General features: G+C 45.2%; 1 protein-coding gene across 1 annotated transcript in view; it reads right to left on the reverse strand.

Annotated features, from left to right (window-relative positions):
• Positions 1 to 6,617: 6,617 nt before the first annotated feature.
• The window catches only part of LOC140203544 (uncharacterized), a 281,956-nt gene continuing 267,234 nt past the window's right edge, over positions 6,618 to 21,339 (reverse strand). The window contains exons 3-9 of the mRNA XM_072269600.1: positions 21,128 to 21,239; positions 15,109 to 15,420; positions 13,933 to 14,232; positions 9,984 to 10,286; positions 9,578 to 9,895; positions 7,907 to 8,227; positions 6,618 to 7,304 (exon numbers count right to left, since the gene is read on the reverse strand). Coding sequence (XP_072125701.1) covers positions 6,919 to 7,304; positions 7,907 to 8,227; positions 9,578 to 9,895; positions 9,984 to 10,286; positions 13,933 to 14,232; positions 15,109 to 15,420; positions 21,128 to 21,239 — 2,052 coding nt within the window. The 3' untranslated portion in view covers positions 6,618 to 6,918. The remainder of the gene's footprint in view (positions 7,305 to 7,906; positions 8,228 to 9,577; positions 9,896 to 9,983; positions 10,287 to 13,932; positions 14,233 to 15,108; positions 15,421 to 21,127; positions 21,240 to 21,339) is intronic.

Here is a 21,339-nt window from a genome sequence, read left to right on the forward strand (position 1 = left end):
TTTCAATCTCTACACTTTAAACCTCCCTGCCGTTCTATTTCCTGTGGAGTCTGCTTTTCATTTGCTGGACACTCATAGACATGGCTTTGTGTCCCATCATCCACATCATTAGTAATATCAGTGAATAGTTGCAGGGCCGACAAAGATCGTTGCAGGACACTGCTCACGATTAAATCCTGCTGGGTTCAGTCCCCTGTCACATGACACAGTGATAATGGAGTTGTTGTTGAATGATTGCAAACAATTTCAGTCCATTAGTCTACAGCAGATCCAGGCATGGTGTGGGGACAGCCACCTCAAGCCAACATCGGACAGTCACTGGAAGAGCTGAGCACCATGATCAGTAAGCATGAAATAGCACACCCGGATATGAACCAGGACATCTTGAGGAAGTCTCTGAACAATGACCACTAACATATCTCCTGTGGAACCAGAGGAGCCAACACTTGACCACTGTGATACCACCATCAACAACGGTTACCGTGCCAGCACATGGCCACACTTTGGTAAGGCCGATCACCTGGCTGTACTTCAACTCCCGGCATATAGGCAGAGACTAAAGACCACAGTGCTGGTAGTGAGGACCAAGAAGATATGGTCAAGGAAGTCACAAGTGCGCTTACAGGAGTTTGAGCTGGTGAACTAGACAATATTCAGAGACCTTTCTTCAAATCTGAATGAATATGCCACAGTTGTCACCAGCTTCATCAAGACCTGTGTGGATGAGTGTGTCCCTTCGAGAACATCCCGGATATACCAAATCAAAAGCTGTGGATGGACCTGGAGATTTGTAGTCTGCTGAGGGCTCCATTTATGGCAGTCTAGGCTGGTGACCCAACATTAGACAAGAAGCCCAGGTTCGACCTGCGGAAAGCTATTGGTCAAGATGGTGCCAGAGTGCAATACTCCCTCAGTCAACGTCTTCCAGATAGCTCACAAAAATATCCTTTTTTGGTCCTTTGTGTCTGTTTTTCTCCTTAAATATGTTTCTCAGACTGTTAGAGTTCGAGACTGTGATTTAGATTGGAGATTGTTTCAGTGATCCAGCGCTTTGCTATCTCCAAAAACATTCCGAGTATGTACTCAGACGGCTTTGATGCAATGAAACTGCAAGACAGTGTGTGAGCCGATGATTGACTCCATTTCGCCATTTAAAGCATCCATTAAGTGAGCGAGAGTTTCGGCGCCGATGCCTGTCTTTTGATCACTGCTGGAGATGGATTCTGTGAGCGGCATTTTGCTGTGTGTCTCACTGTGACAGGCGGGTCGGCCTCTCTGCCTCATGTGGTGTCCCTGTCCTCTCTTTCGATGAATGTTGGTGATATTGGAGATGGTATTGTGGTTCTGTGTTTATGGATTGGACTGTTGTGTTTATGGACTGTGGACATTTTCAGACTAATGATTTTTATATACTGTGCTTTTTGTCACCCGTTCCTTTTCCATTTTGTTGTGCAAGGGGAGGGTGTTCAGGGTTTGATGTTCTGTTAGTTTTTTGTGCGGGGGAGTGTTTGCTTTTTGGGTCGATGTTCCTGTTCCATTTTGTGAAGGAAAGAAGGGGGGATATTGTGGGGGATTGATGATCAGTATGCCATTTTTGGTGGTCGGGGGAGGAAAGGGTGGTTTTGATGTTTGTCTCTGAACGACTTTTATATCCTGTGTTTTTGTGGCTATCTGGAGAACACAAATTTCAAGTTGTATGTGGATACAGGCTTTGATAATAAATGAACCCTTGAACAATTCCAATTGAACTTAGAGAAGGAATCAGATCCCCTTCAGCTCTGGCAGACTTTTCAGGCCATTACTTCCTACAAGGTGAAACCAAACAACATGAATGGCAGTGATGCTTCATTCCCAGATGAGCTCAACGCCATTTAAGCACACTTTGAAAGGGAGAATGAAGCTACATGTGGGTAAATCCCTGCAGTGTCTGGTGACCCTGTCATCTCTGTCTCAGATGCCAATGTCAGAGCAGCTTTCAAGAGGGTGAATCCTCACACTGAATCAGGCCCTGATGCTGTGCCTGGTACGGAATTGAAAACCTGTGCAACCAACTGGTGGGAGTGTTCAGGAACATCTTCAATATCTCACTGCTGCAGTCAGAGGTTCCCATCTGTTTCAAAAGAGTGAGAATCATACCAGTGCCCAAGAACAGCAGGGTGAGCTGTCTCAATGACTATCGCTCAGTTGCACCCACATCTACTGTGAGGAAATGCTTTGAGAGGTTGGTCACGGCCAGAATCAACTTCTGCTTAAGCAAGGACCTGGACCCCTGCAATTTGCCTGTTGCCACAATAGGTCTACAGCAGATAGAATCTGACTGGCTCTCCACTTGGCCTTGGATCACCTGGACAATAACAATACCTGCTGAACGTCAGGATGTTGTTTACTGATTACAGCTCAGTGTTCAACACAATCATACCCTCAGTTTGAATCAACAAGCTCCAAACCTGGGCCTCAGACCACCCTCCACAACTGGATCCTTGACATCCTCACTGGGAGACCACAGTCAGTGTGGATCTGAATGAGCATCTCCTCCTCACTGACAATCAACACTGGAGCACCTCAAGGATGTGTGCATAACCCACTGCTCTACTCTCTCTGCACCCACGACTGTGTGGCTAGGTAGAACTCAAGTGGCATTTATAAATTCAGTTAAAGTTAAAAACGTTAAAGTCTGTCCCGAGCCTTGTGGCCCATTAGGCTGGTGCTTATGCCGGTTTCTGTGGCGTAAATTGACTGAGAGTATGAGACTCCCTCCCAGATAGGATGCGAGTCTATTGCGAGGTTAACCCCCTGCATTTGCTGGTACCCATTTTCAGCTGGGTGGATTGTTTATAAATTTACTGATGAACTATTGTGGGCAGAATTTCAGGGTGATGAGGAGGCATACAAGAGCAGGATAGATCAGCTGGTTAAATGGTATTGCAATAACAAGCTTACTTTCAACGTCAGTAAGATGAAGCAATTGATTGCAGGCTTCAGGAAGGGGGAGTCATGGGAACACACACCAGTCTTCATTGAGGGATCAGCAGTGGAAAGGTTGAGCAGTTTCAAGTTCCTGGGTGTCAAAATCTTTGAAGATCAATCCTGGGTCCAACACACCTATTTCTTTATTTGCATAGTTCTGATCTCATCCTTTGTCTCTTCTTCTAATCCTCTCTGTCTCTGTCTCCACTGAACTCACAAGAAGAAAACAGGAGGAAGTGCAGACCACCAGATTCCATCCTCTGGCCTGAGATTTCTGGGAATTCATTCCATCTGAGGGAAGAAATCACTCTGCACCACAGTTTCAAATGTCCTGCTCCTTACTTTGTAACTCAGTCCCCTTGTTCGTTGCTCTGTGACATGTGAAATTCTCTCAGCATCTACCCTCTCGTGCCCCTTTTACATCTGATATGTTTGTCCAGAAATCTGGATTCTTCTTAACTGCAAGCAATGCAGACACAGACTGTCTGGTCTTGGTCATTGTCTGACAGTCACTGAGTCACAGAAAAGCACAGCACAGAAACAGGCCCTTTGGCCCATCTGGTCTGTGCCGAACCATTTAAACTGCCAAGTTCCATTGACTTGCACCCAGACCATTACCCTCCATACCCCTCCCATCCATGTAACAACCTAAACTTGTCTTAAACATTGAAATCGAGCTTGCAAGCACCACTTGCTCTGGCAGTTCATTCCACACTCTCACAAAACTCTGAGTGAAGAAGTTTCCCCTCAGGTTTCCCTTAAACATTTCACCTTTCACCCTTAACCCATGATCTCTAGTTGTAGTTCCAGCCAACCTCAGTGGAAAAAGTCTGCTTGCATTTACCCTATCTATACCCCTGATAATTTTCTATACCTCCATCAAATCTCCCCTCAATCTTCTACGTTGCAAGGAATAAAGTCCTAACCTATGTAATCTTTCCTTATAACTCAGTTTCTCAGTCGTGGTTGCATCCTTTTAAACTTTCTCTGTACTCTTTCAAGCTTATTTACACCTTTCCTGCAGGTAAGTGACCAAAGCTGAACAGGTAAAGATTTTTCCTCCTCATGTATATGAAGGATGTAAGTAATAAAGTCCATTCAATTCAAATTAGGCCTGATGAATGTCTTATACAACTTTAACATAACACCCCATCTCCTGTACTCAGTACTTTGATTTATGAAGGCCAGTGTGCCTAAAGATTTCATTCTGATCCTATCTACGTGTGCCTCCATTTTCAATTAATTATGGACCTGTGTTCTCACATCTCTTTGTTCTACTGCACTCCTCAGTGTCCTATCGTTCACTGTGTAAGACCTACCTTAGCTGGTCTTACCTAAGTGCAGCACCTCGCACTTGTCTGCATTAAATTCCATCAGCAATTTTTCAGACTATTTTACCAACTGGTCCAGATCCCACTACAAGCTCTTATAGTCTTTCTTGCTGTCCACAATTTTGGTGTCAATTGCAAATTTGCTGATCCAGTTAACTATGGTATCATCCAAATAGTAACTTCCTCAATAACCTCCGTAAGAATGGTTAGGTGTGCCCTACACACAAAAAGCTATGCTGACTATTTTTCATCAGTCCATGTATATCCAAATACACATATATCCGGTCCCTTAGAATACCTTCCAGTTGCCTTCCCACTACAGATGTCAGGCACACTGGCCTATAATTTCCCTATGTTATTTTTACAGCCTTTTTTAAACTATGGAACGTCAGCTATCCTGCTGTTCTCCAGTACCTCGCCTGGCGCTAAGGATGTTTTAAATATCTCTGATAGCAACCCCCACCCCCACAATCTTTAATTTGCTTAAAGACAGTAAACACCTCCTCCTCTGTAATCTCTGAAGGGTCCATGTCGTTGTTTCTGCTTTGCCTCGTTTCTACAGACTATCTGTTCATCTCCCAAATAAATACCGATACAAAACATTCATTGATAGTCCCCCCATCTCTTTTGGCACCACAAATAGATTTCCAATCTGATCTTCTAGTGAACCAATTTTGTCCCTTGCAAACGTTGTGCTCTTAACACATCTGTAGAATCCCCTGGGATTCCCCTTCACTTTGTCTGCTTGGGCACCTTGTCCATTCTTTTAACCCTTCTTATTTCTTTCTTAGGTGTTTTCTTGTATTTTTTACACTCCATAAGTACCTCATTTGTCCCTACCTGCCTATACCTGCTGTGCACTTCCTTGTACTTCTTAACCAGGGCCTCAATATCAAATGTCATCCTTGCCTTTTCTTCTGACAGGCGCATACAAGTAATGTGCTCTCAAAATTTCACTTTTGAAGGCTTCTCACTTACCAAGTACACCTTTGCCAGAAAACTGCCTGTCCCAATTCACGCTTACCAGATCCTTTCTGATACCATCAAAACTGGCCTTTCTCCAATTTAGAATCTGAACCTGGGAACGAGATCTATTTTTTTCCAAATTTAATTTGAAACTAATGGCATTATGATCAGTAGATGCAAAGTGTTCCCGTACACAATCTTCTGTCACCTGCCCTGTCTCATTCCTGAATAAGAAATCAAATATTGCACACACTCTGTTGGGATTTCTCTGTACTGATTAAGGAAACTTTCTTGAATACATTTGACAAACTCCATCCCTTTTGTAGTCTGGGTGTCCAAGTCAATTTGTGGAAAGTTGAAATCACCTACTATCGCAACCTTCTATTTCTAGCAATAGTCTGTGATGTCCCGACAATTTGTGCCTCTAGGTCCTGCAGGGTGATCTATAATATAGTCCCATTAAGATGGCCATACCTTTCTTATTCCTCATTTCCACCTGTAAAGTCTCAGAAGAGGAGTTCTCCAGTCTCTCCTGACTGAACACTGCCATCACATTTGCACTTTAATCCCTCCCATTCTGTGCATCTAAAAAATGGAACCCCAGAATATTGAGCTACCAGTCCTGCGTCTCCTGCAACCAAGTCTCACTAATGGTCACCATATCATAATTCCATGTGTTGATCTCTGCCCTGAGTTCATCTGCCTTTCCTGCAATAATACTTGCTTTGAGATATACGCAGCTCAGAACATTACTCACACCATGCTGAACTTCTTGATTCCTGACTTTGTCTAATGTCTAAACAACATCTGTCTCCACAACGTCTCCACAATCTGTTCTGACACTCTGGTTCTCATCCCCTGCAACTCTAGTTTAACCGGCATCCCCCGCCACCCCCACCATGCAGCACAAGCAAACCTTCCCACTGGGATATTAGTCCCCCTTCAGTCCAGATGCAAACCATCTGCCCTGACAGACAGATGTTTAACTGCGCCATTGCAACAGAACTGTTCCCAACAATGATACGTTTCATTTAGTTAGCGACACACAGGCAGCAGATGAGGAGCAGCAATGATAGTGGGGACAAGGAGCCCTCAAACAGTGATCCGACATCTTTGACATCAATATCACGTTTGGTCACTGGTTTCAACTCTTTATCAGATTGCCATACATTCTAATCTCTGTGACCATCAGTTGACAGCTGATCAGTGGGATACCCGATGCAGGAAGGGTTCAGACACCAGAGAAACAAAGATTACTATTTCTCCCTGACTGTGTGTCACATGCCACGCCTCATGTTGAAAGTTCCTTTTTTCTCATCACCAAAAATCACAATTAAGACATTTTCATGTCATATTTATTGAACTTGGATCGGTACATTGACACGTACAAGGATTTAATACATTATGCAGTCCTACACAGGGCTGAAATCCATTCAAATGTGGCAGAAAAAGGTCTAAGAATGTACACACAAACTCAGAGATTTGTGGTGAATCATGTTTGTAGTTTAATTTGGTTCTTGATCTCAGTTTCATTCTTAATTATTTTAAAAGGTCCAGATTTTAATCATGTTTTAATCAGCTAAGTAATCCTCTGTGATAATTAATAATCATAAAACTAACAAGACTAGGGTTTCATGGATTGAATCACACAGTATTACACACAAGATTTAAAACTATCAGTCAGAACGAGTGAGAGATTGACCAGGGTGGGTTTGCTGTGAGATTTATTGATGCTTCGGAACAGGTTGGTTGTGAGCGACTCATGACCCACCACACAGGAGAAAGTGGTGCCGCTATTCCACTCCTCAGGAGAAACCTTCAGCTGACTGGTCATTGTGTTCCAGCCATTTCTGGGGTCCTTGGTCTCCGGCTGGTTCACAAACCCTGTCTTCAGAAGGGTGTCATTAGCCATCCAGGCCACATAGATCTCTGCGGGAGAGAACTTGGTGACCAGGCACATCAAGGTCACAGTCTGATCGGTGTCTACCTCATCCGATGAAGGGGGGAGGAGGTAGACATGAGGACGAGTCACAAAACCACCTGGAACAGAGAGAATCTCAGTTAGAATAAATCTTCCAATAATTCCCTACTTACCTGACACATTCTGGTTTTGCGCCAACAAGAACAATTTCTAAATCTCAGAGGCTTCACTTTATCTGAAACTGAACATTTTTCCGTTTGTGCTCATCGTTGGGATTTGTGGAGTGGAAATCTTGAACCTGCTGTATTTTACAGCTTCCAGCGAGGTTAGTCTATTCCGTTTAATCAATGGGAGTTGCTGAACACAGCAACTCGACAGAAAGTGGAACTCAGCCCCTGGACTTGCATCATCCTGTGCTGTTTGCTCCATCTCCCCTGGAGTAGGGGTGGCAGTCTAAGCTGTGTATGTGTGAGAGGGAGTGAGAACCTGTGGAACTCTCTCCCACAGAAAGCACTTGAAGAATTATCATCTAATATATTCAAGAATGGATTGAATATACTTCTTTGGGTGAATGAGTCAAAGGATATCTGGAGAAAACAGGAACAGGGATTGAATTTCGATGATCAGCTGAGACCAGATTGAATGGTTGAGTGGTGCTGGATGGTGATAAATCTGTCAGATTGCTAAAATCAGACTCACACTGAATTCTATCCACACGTACCTGTGTCCTTCCTGATGGATTTCTTCACTGGTGTTGGCAAACTCTTGTCCTCTATCACACACGAGTACTCAGCCCCACTGTTCCACTCTGCAGCAAGGACTGTCAGTCTGCTGGTGATCATGTCTTCACCTCCGTTGCTGTCTGGACCCAGAGTCCTTACTCCATCTTCCCTCTTCCTTCCGTCCACTTGCCAGGTTACACTGAATCCCTGTAAATCACTGTGAACCACCTCACACAGAATGGTCGCTGTCCTATTTGTCCAGATCTCTTCGAAGGGAGGTTTGCTTAAAGTTACTGAGAGGGGGGTATCTGAACAGTAAACTGTGAGAAACGTCACAATTATTATTTCAAAATTCCCACATGGATGAGTTTGTCTCTGACAAGACCAACATTTCCTGTTCATTCCTGGTCAATGATTTGCCAGTCCCATCAAGATGAGATGAGACCAATCTACATTGGTGAAGAAAGGAATCTCCCCTTTTGAGCAGACAGGGTAAATACCCTGAGCAAACGTAAATGAACAAGATTGGCCCTCAGATTGTTCTTGCAGTTTCATGGTCACTTAAACTGTTACCAGACACTTATTAAAACAGATACAGAAAATCCCCAGTATTTCAGACTGTGTCAGTGGAACAAAAAACAGAGCAAAATTTCATGTGAAAATCTTCCAGAAAATACACTTCATATTTCAAAATTTCTGAGAAATATTTAGTTTTTGTCACAAATATTAAAATGGATTCTTTTTGTCCATCAGGTGTAACTAACATTTGCTGCTGCTTTGTTAGAATGTAGTGTGTTTGGGCCGCCCTCCAGAGGCTTCTACACATTGTCCAGGCTGACTATTCCCACACAGGAGCAGAGGGAGAGCTGCTCTGCTGGAAATTCAGTCACATCTGAGGCACTGATCGGACGCTGGGGTTATGTTCAAAGGTAGAGGGAGGGAGCATTTTGAAGACGAGTATCAGCGAGTTCCAGAGAGTCTGTGAAGTGAAATGGTCTGGATTCTCCTCCAGTTATGAAAGTATTTTCTGGGATACTCTTATTTCTATGGTGAAAGTGTGGATTATGTTGGTTGAGAGCGGAAAATAAACTGATGATTGGCCAATTTAAGTGCCAAGAGAGATCAAAAAGATGAAGGCATTGAGGCTGAGTCAATGGACAAACCGGTATTCAGCTCACTTCTCGATGAGGCTTCACTCGCCTCAGCACTGACCTGACTCTGCAGCTGCGGCCTGCAGCCATCGGCACTCACCTCAGCACTGAGCCTGGCTCCACGGCCGTGGCCTGCAGCCATCGGACTCCTGGACCGGTTGCAGTGCTGAACTGGCAACGTGGCTGTGGATTTACTTCAGGGGGCTCTGCGGTTCAGTTTCTGTGGATTGTTCGTTTGAATTTTTTTATTGTTTGCACAATTTGTTCTTTCTTTTTCACAGATTGGATGTTTTGACCCTGAATTCTATTGTATTTCTTTGTTTTGTGACTGCCTGGAAGAAGATAATCTCAAGGTTGTATGTGGTGCACATTCTTTGGTAATAAATGTACTTCGTACTTTGAACTTTATAAGTTCACTCACATAACTAAACCCAGGTCTGCACCATGATTAGGTGTTTACCTTGAATTCATAGCACAATGTAAACAATTTCAATAATGGGATGCGTCCCAGGACCCTACCTTGAAAGTTCTTCACTTGTTTCTTGATACTGCTGTTGGAGGGGGGATGAATCACTGTACAACTGAAGACTGATTCTGTCTTCCACTCCTGTAAACTCACGGTCAGGAAGTGTCTGGCACTGAAAGTCCACCCCTGCTCCAGAGCGGTCGGTGTCGCGCTGGTGTTGGAGGTGATCATGGTGCTGCCTTTCTTCCAAATGACATTTATTTGGTCCGGGTAGAATCCAGAGACCACACACTCCAGTGTGGCCGTTTTCCAATTCTTGGTCTCTTCCTGAGCTGGAGGCAGCAGTCTGACCTTGGGACTTCTTATCTCGACTGGAATAGAAAAGAAAACAAAAGAAATGTCAAACATTTTGACTCAGGTAACTAATGCTGGCCATTTAATCGCTGGTCTCTTGCCCACCTTTGGTACTATTGGTCCGTGCTGACACTCGGGAAGATGAAGGAGATTCCTGAGCAGAGCACTCGTACTCCACCCCACTGAACCACTCCTCCACACTGATCTGGAGTTCGCTGAGCACTCTGTATCGGGACCCGTCCCTCTCCGCTTGATGGGTGTGAATTCCTTTAGTTTTCTCCTTCCCGCCCACGTGCCAAGAGATGTGGATGTCTTCGGGATCTGTACAGATAACCGTGCACTTCACGGTAGCAGACTTGTCGATCCACATCTCTTCAATGTCGGGATTTTGAATAAAGAGAGACAATTCTGTGGGTTAGAAATGGAAATGCTCAGAATCTTACTGGAGATATTTCCATTGGTTGTGTTAGGTCCAGGCAGATCATCAGTACTTGACAGTTGCATTTAATGCAAACAGAATAACAGGAACACCCAGGGCTGAGTCACGTGCCTCATATTCCTATAAGTTTGATTGAGAAAAGAAATTCAGAACAAAGGATGTGCTAACGAGGTTTCGAGTCCCTTTCTAATAACTGTACCAATCGGTTCACTGTGAGACGGAGCTCTGTGAGACAGAGAAGCATGCAGATTTCTCAGCAGAGACACAGCTCAGTATATTCTTTGCTTGGAGACTCAGTGCCATTGATTAGTAACAATGAGCACTGTGAATCAATGAGAATCCCTTTCTCCATCTGGGCTGAGCCTGGGATTCACTCAGTTTAATAACTTCACATCCCGACATTTCAGTCTCACTGTGGCTGTGCCTCTCCTCATCTCTGCACCCTTCACCACCCACACAAACTTCAGACAACATTGTATTCTTTCAACTCTGCTCACTCATACACCTGCACTACTTCTGCTGGTGCCTGTGGTTTTAGCATTCTTGCTGACAAACACTGAAGTCTCTCTCTCAGTTGAAATGAGCAGCCGTGGTCAGAGTGTATCCATAAGTTAGGGACTGAAGAACTGGCAAAATGGGTTCAAATCCCAACCTGGTGGATGGGAGTTTAAATTCAATTCATCAATGCTTTTTGGAGTGAAAAGAAGACTACGGAGGTATTTGTAGTGTTATTCCCTGTGGTAACTTCCAGAGAGAAGTCTCGTCTGGTCTGGCCGGTTTGTGACTCCAGACCTGCAGCAACACGGCTGGAGCTGAATCACCATCAGGAATGAGGCAGCAAGTCCCTCAGTTCCAGAGAGATCAGTGATTGATGGGAAATGATAAATGAATAAAACAGCTCTTTGATCAAGTGTTGGGTCACCTGTCCTCTGGGTTAGTGTCAGTTTTGTGTGATTGCGGTCAAGTGAAGTTGTTGAGGTCGTCTCCCAATGCACGATCGTCAGTTCATTACATTGCAGCTCCCTGCACTTTGTGTTCACCATTTACACACTCGGTCACCTTCAGGCACGTGGGGTGTTTTTGCTCTTTGACATTTAGTGTGGAGGCTGATTGTGTTTGTGTCATGGTTGAGACCATCAATGAGACTGTGAGTCAGTGTCTTTGTCTGAAGAAAGAGCAAATGTAACACACACAGTTCCAGTCTAACTGGGCCGGATCATCCAATAAGGTATGATGTGTATTTCTTAACCTTTCTCATTTCAGTATGATTATGAGCAAATTTCTTTTAAAACAGAATGTCCGTGGGTGTGGTGTAGATGATCACTGTTGTCATGTAATATCACAGACATGCAACCTTGGTGTACACTGAAGGGTCACCGAATTCTGAATCTTAGTTTAATCAGCACTGTGATGCTGTTAAACGTTTTCTGTAGGTTTCTCAGTTATGTTCCATATCAGCACGGTCTTGATGTTCAGCAGTCCCTGAGAAATGCGGTCCCCTCATAAAACCTGACAGAGTCAGGATCGCTCCCCTTATTGCTGAATGCTGGTGTTATTCCACAAGAAGCATATAATTCTGTCAATGCTTGGGTAATTCTAACAAAACATTCTCCTTTCTGACATTCCTTGGGATCACTGAGTTTCCCTCTTGGATTGAATTCAGCATCTGGCACGTGGATCAATGTAACTTTATCAATTTGCCTGATCCAGGATTTACACACAAAGCTCGTCAGATTAGACAGGAGACTGGTTAGACCCCTGTGTCTTGTCTCACCAATTTGCCTTCTGCCCAACATTATCAAAGGGTCATCCATCCTTTCACGGAGTCAATTTGGAATTTCAGCCCCATTCACCTTCATCACCTCGTGCCTCACAGCCACTGGGTGAAAAACAGGTTCCAGTTCTTGTTGACTGGAGTCAGAGAGGAGGGAATCTGGCCAAGGAAACTGGAATTGGGATCTGAGTCACACTGAAGCAACAATGTACACAAATGAATGAGTGTATGGACAACCAGAAACACAAGAGATTCTACAGATGCTGGAAATCTTGAACAACACACACAAAATGCTGGAGGAACACGGCAAGTCAGGCAGCATCTGTGGAGGGGAATAAACAGTCGATCTTTCGGGCCAAGTGGCTTCACCAGTACTGGAAAGAAAGTGGGCAGAGGCCAGAATCAGAAGGTGGGTGGAGTAGTGAGGAATACATTCTGTCAGATGAGAGGTGAGACCAGGTGAGGGGGAAATTGTGTGGATGGGGGAGGGTTATGAAATTAGAAGCTGGTAAGGGATAAGTGGAAGAGATAAATGGCTGAAGCAGAAGGAGTCTGACAGGACAGTGGACCATGGAGGAAAGTGCAGGAGGAGGGGAAACAAATGGAGATGATGGGCAGGTGAGGAGAAGTGAAGGGATGAGGGTGTGTCTAGTATGGGGAATCGAACAAAAGGGAGAATAAAGGAGTGGGGGGATTACTGGAAGTTAATAATTAAGTATTCATGTCATCAGGTTGGCAGATATCTGGGTGGAATATGAGGCATTGCTACTCCAACCTGACTTTAGCCTCACCATGGGAGTCGAAGAGGTCATGGACAGACATGCGAGAGTGGGAATGGGAATTTCAACTGAAACAGGTGGCACGAGGATAATAGAAAGTTGAATTGAAATGTGATTGAAGAGGTCGTCAGTTTGAATCTCTCGTTTTCTTCTCTCCTGTTAAACTTCCATCCCAATAGATAATAGAGGCATGTCTGGAATCCAGTGCATGGATTATAATAAAATTCAATGATGAATTGTATACAGCCAATCATTTTATTTCACACTTTCCTGCTGAACAATGATACTGTTGGGTCGAACCATCGGAGAATGTTGCATTGAGATTACTCTGGTAAAAGAACTTTGGCACAGGCTCCGAAAAACAGCTGGGACATTTTCCACCTGGAAACGGAAGATTCATAGATTTAAGTGTTAGATATTTTCACCTCTTTTCCCATGCTTGGAAAAAAGTGAGCCCTACATATTCCCACTCCCTATCCTCTGTATATCACATCCTATGGGACCGAGGTTATGTCAGCCATGATAAATGCATGTGCTCTCTGAACGTAGTCAAGGATCTGAGGACACAAGTTCACAACATTCACTCAAGGATTGGGCATCAATTCAAAAATAATCCAGGCACCTACAGTTCAGTAATTGGACAATCGACAGAACAGTCTCTCAGGAAACACTGGAAACAGACTCTGGGGACTGAAGCAAATACAAAATTGCAGAGACATTTTTTGAGGAACTAACACTGAGAAGACAGTGAAAAGGGAACAGGGAGATCTTCTCCAGATGGTAAAGCATGGGATGTGAGCTTTGCTCACTAACTTATTTTCATTATAACTACAAACAGAGACAACTAAAATTATTGAGACAGAATGGTCAGGTGACCTAATTTTACACCTTTCCGGCCCAGTTTTTGTGGTTAAAGCTGCTGGTGATATGAGTTGATTCAAAGAGCAAAGATCAACTGTACATCACTCAACAAGATTGACAATAGGGACAGGAATTTGTGGGAGTATCAGTTAAGTAGTTTAGTACTGTAAGATAATAATTTTTTCTTCAGACATCACTCACCCTCTTGATACGTCATGTTGACCTGACCACTGAAACCGGAAGCTGCGTGATTCACTTCACAAGTATATTTCTGTTTCTTCGTCCATTCCTGAACAGGCACTGTCAGGTAAGAGATTGTTTCAAATCCACCATCAGATCTCGGAGTGGAAGGGAGAACGATGCCTTCTTGGGCAGATCCAGCTTTTTTCCAGGATACTTTAACATTGTCAGGAGAGAATCCAGATATCACACAGCCCAGGACAGCATTTGCTTGACTGTGGATTGCCTCCCGGGATGGAACAAGGGAGCTGAGCTTTGGAGCTGTAACACATTTAATATCTGTCAGTACATGATTGCTTTGCCCATGTTTTGGACTTCATTCCCCCTCAACCCGGGCAAGTTCCCCAGTTCCAGCCCTCTCAAGAATGTCGTTAATTTACAGCTGATCTGATGATCTGATGGCTCACACCAGTGAGTGGGAGGGCTGGGTGTATAACTTGGGCCTCCCAGCAGTGTGTCCCACTGTGCTTTGATAATGCAGAGAGGTGGGTCATGGGGCTGAGGTGCAGACCTGCCATGATCTAATTGTTGAATGCAGAATGACTGATAACAGCTCCTGTGAGACATGGTGTGGGACTGTTTCCACTGGCAAGTTTGGGAAACGCAATTTTAGGTTCAATGGGAAAGAAGAACAGATGGACAGGAGGAAATTGTTTTATTGTAACTGCAAAGGCTTGTTCAGATCTGTGAGAAGATGGTTTAAGAAGGGCAGTGGAGTGGATTCCTTCATCACATTCACAAGAGATTGCTTTTACCAGAAGAGGGGGAAGCTGCAGGGTTGGCGGGAGGAAGTGCAGGAGGAGTGGGGTAAAGTTTAAATTGTTGTTCTGTGTGCAGGGGCATGATGGGCCAGCGGTCTCTGTATGTGTACAGGAGCAGATCTGTAGGGAGAGTTTAGTGGGAGGGGGTGGTGGAGAGGCTCCTGAAATTAGACAATGGAATGGATATAATGGAGGCAGATCCTGATACTGAGTTTCACTGCCCATATTGACTGTTATACATTTTCTCACTGCTGTTGTAAGAGCAGAATAAAGGAGTTAGTTGCCATGCTCCTGCATTATCTGACAAAGCTTCCTACTCCAGATTTATGCTCTGACATCAGTGCAGCTTTAAATATAAATTATTTCTGATACTAACGTTGAGGTTGACGTTTCTGCCACTCTGCTGTCACAATCTCATTTGGCTTGTACCCTGCCTTGCAGGAGTAGACTTTATTCTTCCAGTCCACCGCAGAGACTTCAAGCATGCTACTCATTGTGTACTTTGAATTTTGCCCCAACACCGCTGGGTATTTCTTGATTCCAGTGGTGATGTCCCCACTGTTAGTGGACCATGTCTGACTGATGCTCTCAGGCTGATAGTCCTTGACCAGGCAGAGGAGCCTGATGCCTTGGTCAGATTCTGTGTTGCAGGAAGAAGTGATGTAGACTGATGGTGCAGACTTGACCTCTGAAATGCAAAGAAATTCACAGATGGTTCTCTAAATATATGCACTATCAGCAAAGAAAGGAGACGTTATATAAAACAGTAATTCTCAAAATTATTCACCCCATTAAATAAAGCCGATATCACTTTAACACTCAGCTGTGAGTCTGTGTTGCTGAGGTAGGAGGGTGTGGATCAATCCCACAGTGGCAACTTGGACTCACAATCCAGGCCAACACTTCAGTGCAGGACTGAGGCAGTGACCCAATGTCCAATGGGTCAGATTTCAGTCAAAATACCAAAGTGACAATCTGTCTCTCCTCCAAATACAATTCCTGATTCTGAGAAGGCTGTTAGCACCTGATCAACAGAGTTTACAAAAAAAAAGTAAGATTTAGAAATAACTTATTTGAATAATTCTGATGTGTTCAGTGTTGCTGGTGATGAGAGGAGTGATCGGTGTGGATATTGTGGTACCCAGTCTCCAGCACCATGTGTGCAATATAGTGGAGGTTGGGAAATGGACTCTGCTTCTGAAATTCAACTCAACAGACTACATGATGCAGCTGACACTGCCTCACATATTTACCATGTGTGACAGAGCAAGAATTCCAACCCCACTGAGTCTGTGGAAACTACTGGCTAACCGGGAGGGAATGGTAACGTGCATCAGAAAGGACAGAGGAACTGTGGAAATACATTAGCCCAGACTCTGTGGAGAAGTGTCGGCCAACACAACCGACAGTGATGATGAGATTCCTGGGCAGATGGAGAAATCTCAAAATGTCATTAGATGGAGGTAATATTCTCAGTGAAAAACCAGCCCAGAGAGTCCAGTGAGGAAATGCAGGTTGTGGCAATTCCCAACCACTTAAGGTGCAAAATACACTTGAAAGCTGGGTTTGAAGTAGAATGAATATAAATCAATAAATATAACAAGTAAAAATGAATCGATAATGTAACTGGTCAATAATGACAGCTGCATTGGTTTGAACCATTTCCAGGTGACACTGGGGACTGTGAACTCAGAATATTTGCCTTCCTGAGCAAACACAGGTGATTCAGGTTGACAGGACAGGCAGAGCAGAGAAATGGTCCCTTTCTCATTCCTTTCACACTGAGCCTGAAACAACCAGTGAAATGCTGACGTCAGGCTCCCCATCGGGAACACAACTTCTGTGAAACTGCGGGACAAGCTGACCTGTGCTGTGGGTGAAGTGTCACAGGGCAGAAAGCACAGGGCACGATGCCAACTGGACCATGTCCACACAGACCGGGCTGAATGGTGCTGGTTTGAACCTGTGGGACTCTCCCCACACTCCTCCACAGGGAAATGTGGGACACCCCCTGGGGCTTGTGGTGAGGTGTATTGGGGCCTCAGCATTAAGTAGCCTCAAGCAGCTCCCTGCTGGGACTCTGGGTCCAGAACACCCTGACACTTGGCGCTTGGAAGTAGGTACAGATGAGATGCCAGGGGTAATTTTTTTTTATACAGAGAGTGGTGATTGCATGGAATGGGCTGCCAGCGATGGTAGTGGAGGTGGATATGATAGGGTCTTTTAAGAGACTCCTGGATAGGTACATGGAGCTTAGAAAAATGAGGGCTATGGCTGACCCCAGGTAATTTCTAAAGTAAGTACATGTTCGGCACAGCATTGTGGGCTGAATGGCTTGAATTGTGCTGTAGGTTTTCTATCTTTCTGTGCTTGGTAATTGTGGGGAGGGGATTGTCTTGTGTCAATGCTGTCATGTAATTTAACAGGTTTGAAATGTCTGGGAAACATTAAAGTTGATGTAAATTCCTGTGGCAACAATTAATTTAGCATATTTTGCTCAAGATAATAAATCTGAAATGCATTAAAATATAATAATCTGCCAGAAATCATTCCTGACTAAATCCCTTCGCAAGGCTCAGAATCCCCAGTCAGATGAATGGGAAATGTGATCCTTTGCCAGGTCCGGCCTGTGAGGGAAATGTGGAGGTGGATTTCCCTGTGTTACCCTGGGAATTCCAGTAGCACCCGGTGTCATGTGGTGGAGTGTGGTAACAGCTCTGGAGGCATCTGTCACTCAGTAAATCCTGAGGTACAGTGGTCTGTGGAACTGTGAGACTGACTCCAGTGTACGTGGCTGAACACTGGTGTTTCCCTTTGGAATTGCCAGCCACAGCCAGCACCATTTCACCCACACTATCCTCAGCCTCCCAGGTACGCAGCAGCTCAGGAATGGGCTGGTCAGCTGTGGTCTGAGGAACCTCACTGCTCTTTATTAATGTCAACCCTGAATACAGGGGAATCACTGGACCAAAGACCTGAGATCATTTGGACGACCTACAAATAAATAGTGTCTGTCTACTCCTCTACTGCACTATCAGAATTCAGGTGAGGAGTTCTCACTATTGGGGAGCTTTAGGAATTGTAGGCTAAAAGTGACCATTCCCTTCCAACATCACCCAAACAGACTAGATTGTCATGTTGTAGTTCAGTTTGTGGGAACAAGGTGCAGACAAGTTGGATGTTTAGTCCCCCATATGAAGTGACACACTGCAGAAGTACTTGCTGGGTTGGAAAAGGCTCTGGGAAGTTCTGGGGTTGGAGAAGTCAATGAAAAACACTTGTTTTTATCAAAATAAATTCAGTAAAATAAAACCTGAAACAGTGTAGTTGCCAGAAATCAGACTGACAGAGTCTGGTGAAAGGTCACTGATGTGAAACATTAACTCTGCTTCTCACCCACAGATGTTCCCTGAGCTGCTCAGTGTTGGCAGTGCAGGAGGCACAATAATGTCAGTCGGTGAGAGTTGCAGCTGAGGATCTTTTACATCCCAGGACCAGCAGGTGGTAAGTACAGTTCTGTCTGGATCAGTGTACCTCTGGGTCTTTATAAAAACACCCATCAAACTGACAGCAGGGTGCTGGGGTGAAGAGGAGAACTGGATCTGGGCGGGTCACAGGGTGCTGGGGTGAAGAGGGGAACTGGATCTGGGTGGGTCACAGGGTGCTGGGGTGAAGAGGGGAACTGGATCTGGGTGTGTCACAGGATGCTGGGGTGAAGAGGGAACTGCAGCTGGGTGGGTCACAGGGTGCTGGGGTGAAGAGGGGAACTGGATCTGGGTGGGTCACAGGGTGCTGGGGTGAAGAGGGAACTGGAGCTGGGTGGGTCACAGGGTGCTGGGGTGAAGAGGGGAACTGGATCTGGTGGGTCACAGGGTGCTGGGGTGAAGAGAGGAACTGGATCTGGGTGGGTCACAGGGTGCTGAGGTGAAGAGGGGAACTGGAGCTGGGTGGATCACAGGGTGCTGGGGTGAAGAGGGGAACTGGAACTGGGTGGGTCACAGGGTGCTGGGGTGAAGAGGGGAACTGGATCTGGGTGGGTCACAGGGTGCTGGGGTTAGGAGGGGAACTGAGTCTGGTTAGATCAGCTCAGAAGAAATTTACAATGAAATGACACTTGAGTATTTGTACAAAATGATGGATGTTGAATCAGTAGAACGGAGGCTGTCTGATTTTAGTCTGTGTTGCAGTAAGTGGATAGAATATCGGATAGTAGGAACAACAGATGGGCAATTTTATTTGTTCATCGTTTGGGACCTGGGCTTTGCCGGTAAAGTCTGAATGAATTACACATCTGAGCTGCCAGCCAGAGGGTATTTGAAGACAAACACATTGATGGGTCAGGAGTCCTTCCCTGAGGGACATCAGTTATACTGAAGGGTCATCATTACTAATGACTAGATTTGAAAACAAGACCAATTATTAAGCTGTTGGAAATCTGACCACAGATCCAAATTTGTTGCAGATTATTATGAACTGAGTTTAAATTTGTCAGTTTTGTTGTGGTGGTATCCGTGCACTGTTCATCCATCCCTCTGCACTACTCATCTGCTTTGATGTACTGCCCTGTTTCCCATCACTCCGAATCCAACCTTGTGCCTGTCCATTGGATCACTGTGTCCACGGTGTCCTGGACAATATTTCTCCTTCAATAACATCACCAGAACAGACCTCTGATCGTTCTCACCTTGCAGTTTGTGGAATCTGCTGTATGCAGAGTGGCTCCACATTCCCGACTCTACAACAGGGCTGTACTTTGAAACTACTTCATCGCCTGTGAAGAGCTCGGGGACACCATGAAAGGTGCTCTGTAAATGTCAGCACTTTATCTCACAACCACTTTTACTGAATCACCAGCAACACTGGTTAATGTAGGAAAGCACTTGTTAAACAAACCCAGTCGGGGGATGGAGGAGGGCAAGAAATTAGAGCAATTGCTCTGTCTGTGAACTGAGAATAAGCAGTTCATTTGAACAGTAAAATTCAACTCGTGTCCCGTGAGTGTGTGATGGGACAAGTTGGGGAAAGCTTCACTCTGTGTCTAACCTCTGCTGCCCCTGCCCTGGGAGGGATGGGACAGTGCAGAAGGATTTTTGTATCTAATCCGTGGCTGCCAGCACAGGACATGGGATCTGTAATCTGTATTTAACTCATGCTCTGTGTACTCTGGGGTGCTTGTTGGAATCCCTTTGAGGAAGAATTTCCCAGATTTACAAGATAAATACTGATTCCATTGAATGACAGAGCAGAGAGTGAGGCCATTCATCCGATAGTGTCTGTGCTTCCCTTTCGCTGAGCAAACCCAATAAACCCATTGGTCTCTCTGCTCTTCCCTGTATCCCGACAAAAGGCGGATCTCCTCCTGTTCCCTCTCTACACTCACTATTGGCCACCACCATCATTCAGGCAGTGTGTTCCAGATCACAAACGTTCATCAACAAACCTTCCCTTAAATACTCGCCTATTACACATTATTGACTTGAACTCTTCCCTCCCCACCCCACCTGCACCACTCCCCACTCCCCCACCCACCAATGCAAGGCTGCCCGGAATGTGTGAAGGAATTGTGATTTCAGTTCCCCGCCTTGCCTTTCCTGCATCACTTCCCCACTGCCTTCCCAACTCCAAAATTCTTCTCCGCCGTACCCCACCTCCTCACCCATCAGGGAATAAAATTAAAGCCTTAATCAATCCTGGGATATAGAATAGTACAGCACAGTACAGGCCGTTCGGCCCACATTGTTTTGCCGACCCTCAAGCCCTGCCTCCCATATAACCCCCCACCTTAAATTCCTCTTAAATATGGCCGATACTTTTGGGGTATCCCGGTACGGACCACACGCCGGACAAAACATGATGGGACTGACACCCACCTGTACCCTGGGGATATTGAGCCATCAACCAGATCATACATGTGTACACCATTCCCTCAGGTTATGTCTTAATCCCATTACCTTCAACATGAAAGCAGCCGACGGTAAAACCCGATCCCAATAACTTGACACTGAACAGATCCATTTTTGTCACTGACAGGGAACAAATTCAACTGCACTGAAACGCTCAGCCCCTGAACGTGGCTTCAGTTGGTGCTGAGGATCAGAAGCCAGACTTGAACCAAACACTGAGCTCACTCAGCACAATCGGCCGGTGTCCAGGCACAGTCAAGTGACAAGATCCGATCCCATTCCCCTGAGCCTGTTCCCGGTCTGTGGACAGGTCACTGGTGGGTGGGGTATGTACCCTTGTACTGTTACTGGGCTCTAGAGAACTCCGCCGCTTCGGGGAGATTCATGTACTTGCTCTAAATATTTCACTGTCAGGTGAATCACCGGATTCGCCAAAACCGTAAATAAATAAAATACTGGTGCGTGAAGATACAATTGAGAAGTTGATCTTACCTGAAGTCACTGTCAGCGAGGTTCCTCCGCCCCAGTAGTCAAGGTTCTCACAGTGCTCCGTCTCCCCATTCACCCAGTGCAGTAATTTCACTTGCCCGTCACATCCAATAATCTCAGCAAAATGTCAACATGATCCCTGTCCCGACCGGGAGCAGCCGCTTCCTGGATTTCCATCTCAAAATCCGTCCTTGTCTCTCCCTGGCGTGTGAATA

Source organism: Mobula birostris, chromosome 10, assembly GCF_030028105.1.
Source record: "Mobula birostris isolate sMobBir1 chromosome 10, sMobBir1.hap1, whole genome shotgun sequence".
Classification (NCBI taxonomy): Eukaryota; Metazoa; Chordata; class Chondrichthyes; order Myliobatiformes; family Myliobatidae; genus Mobula; species Mobula birostris.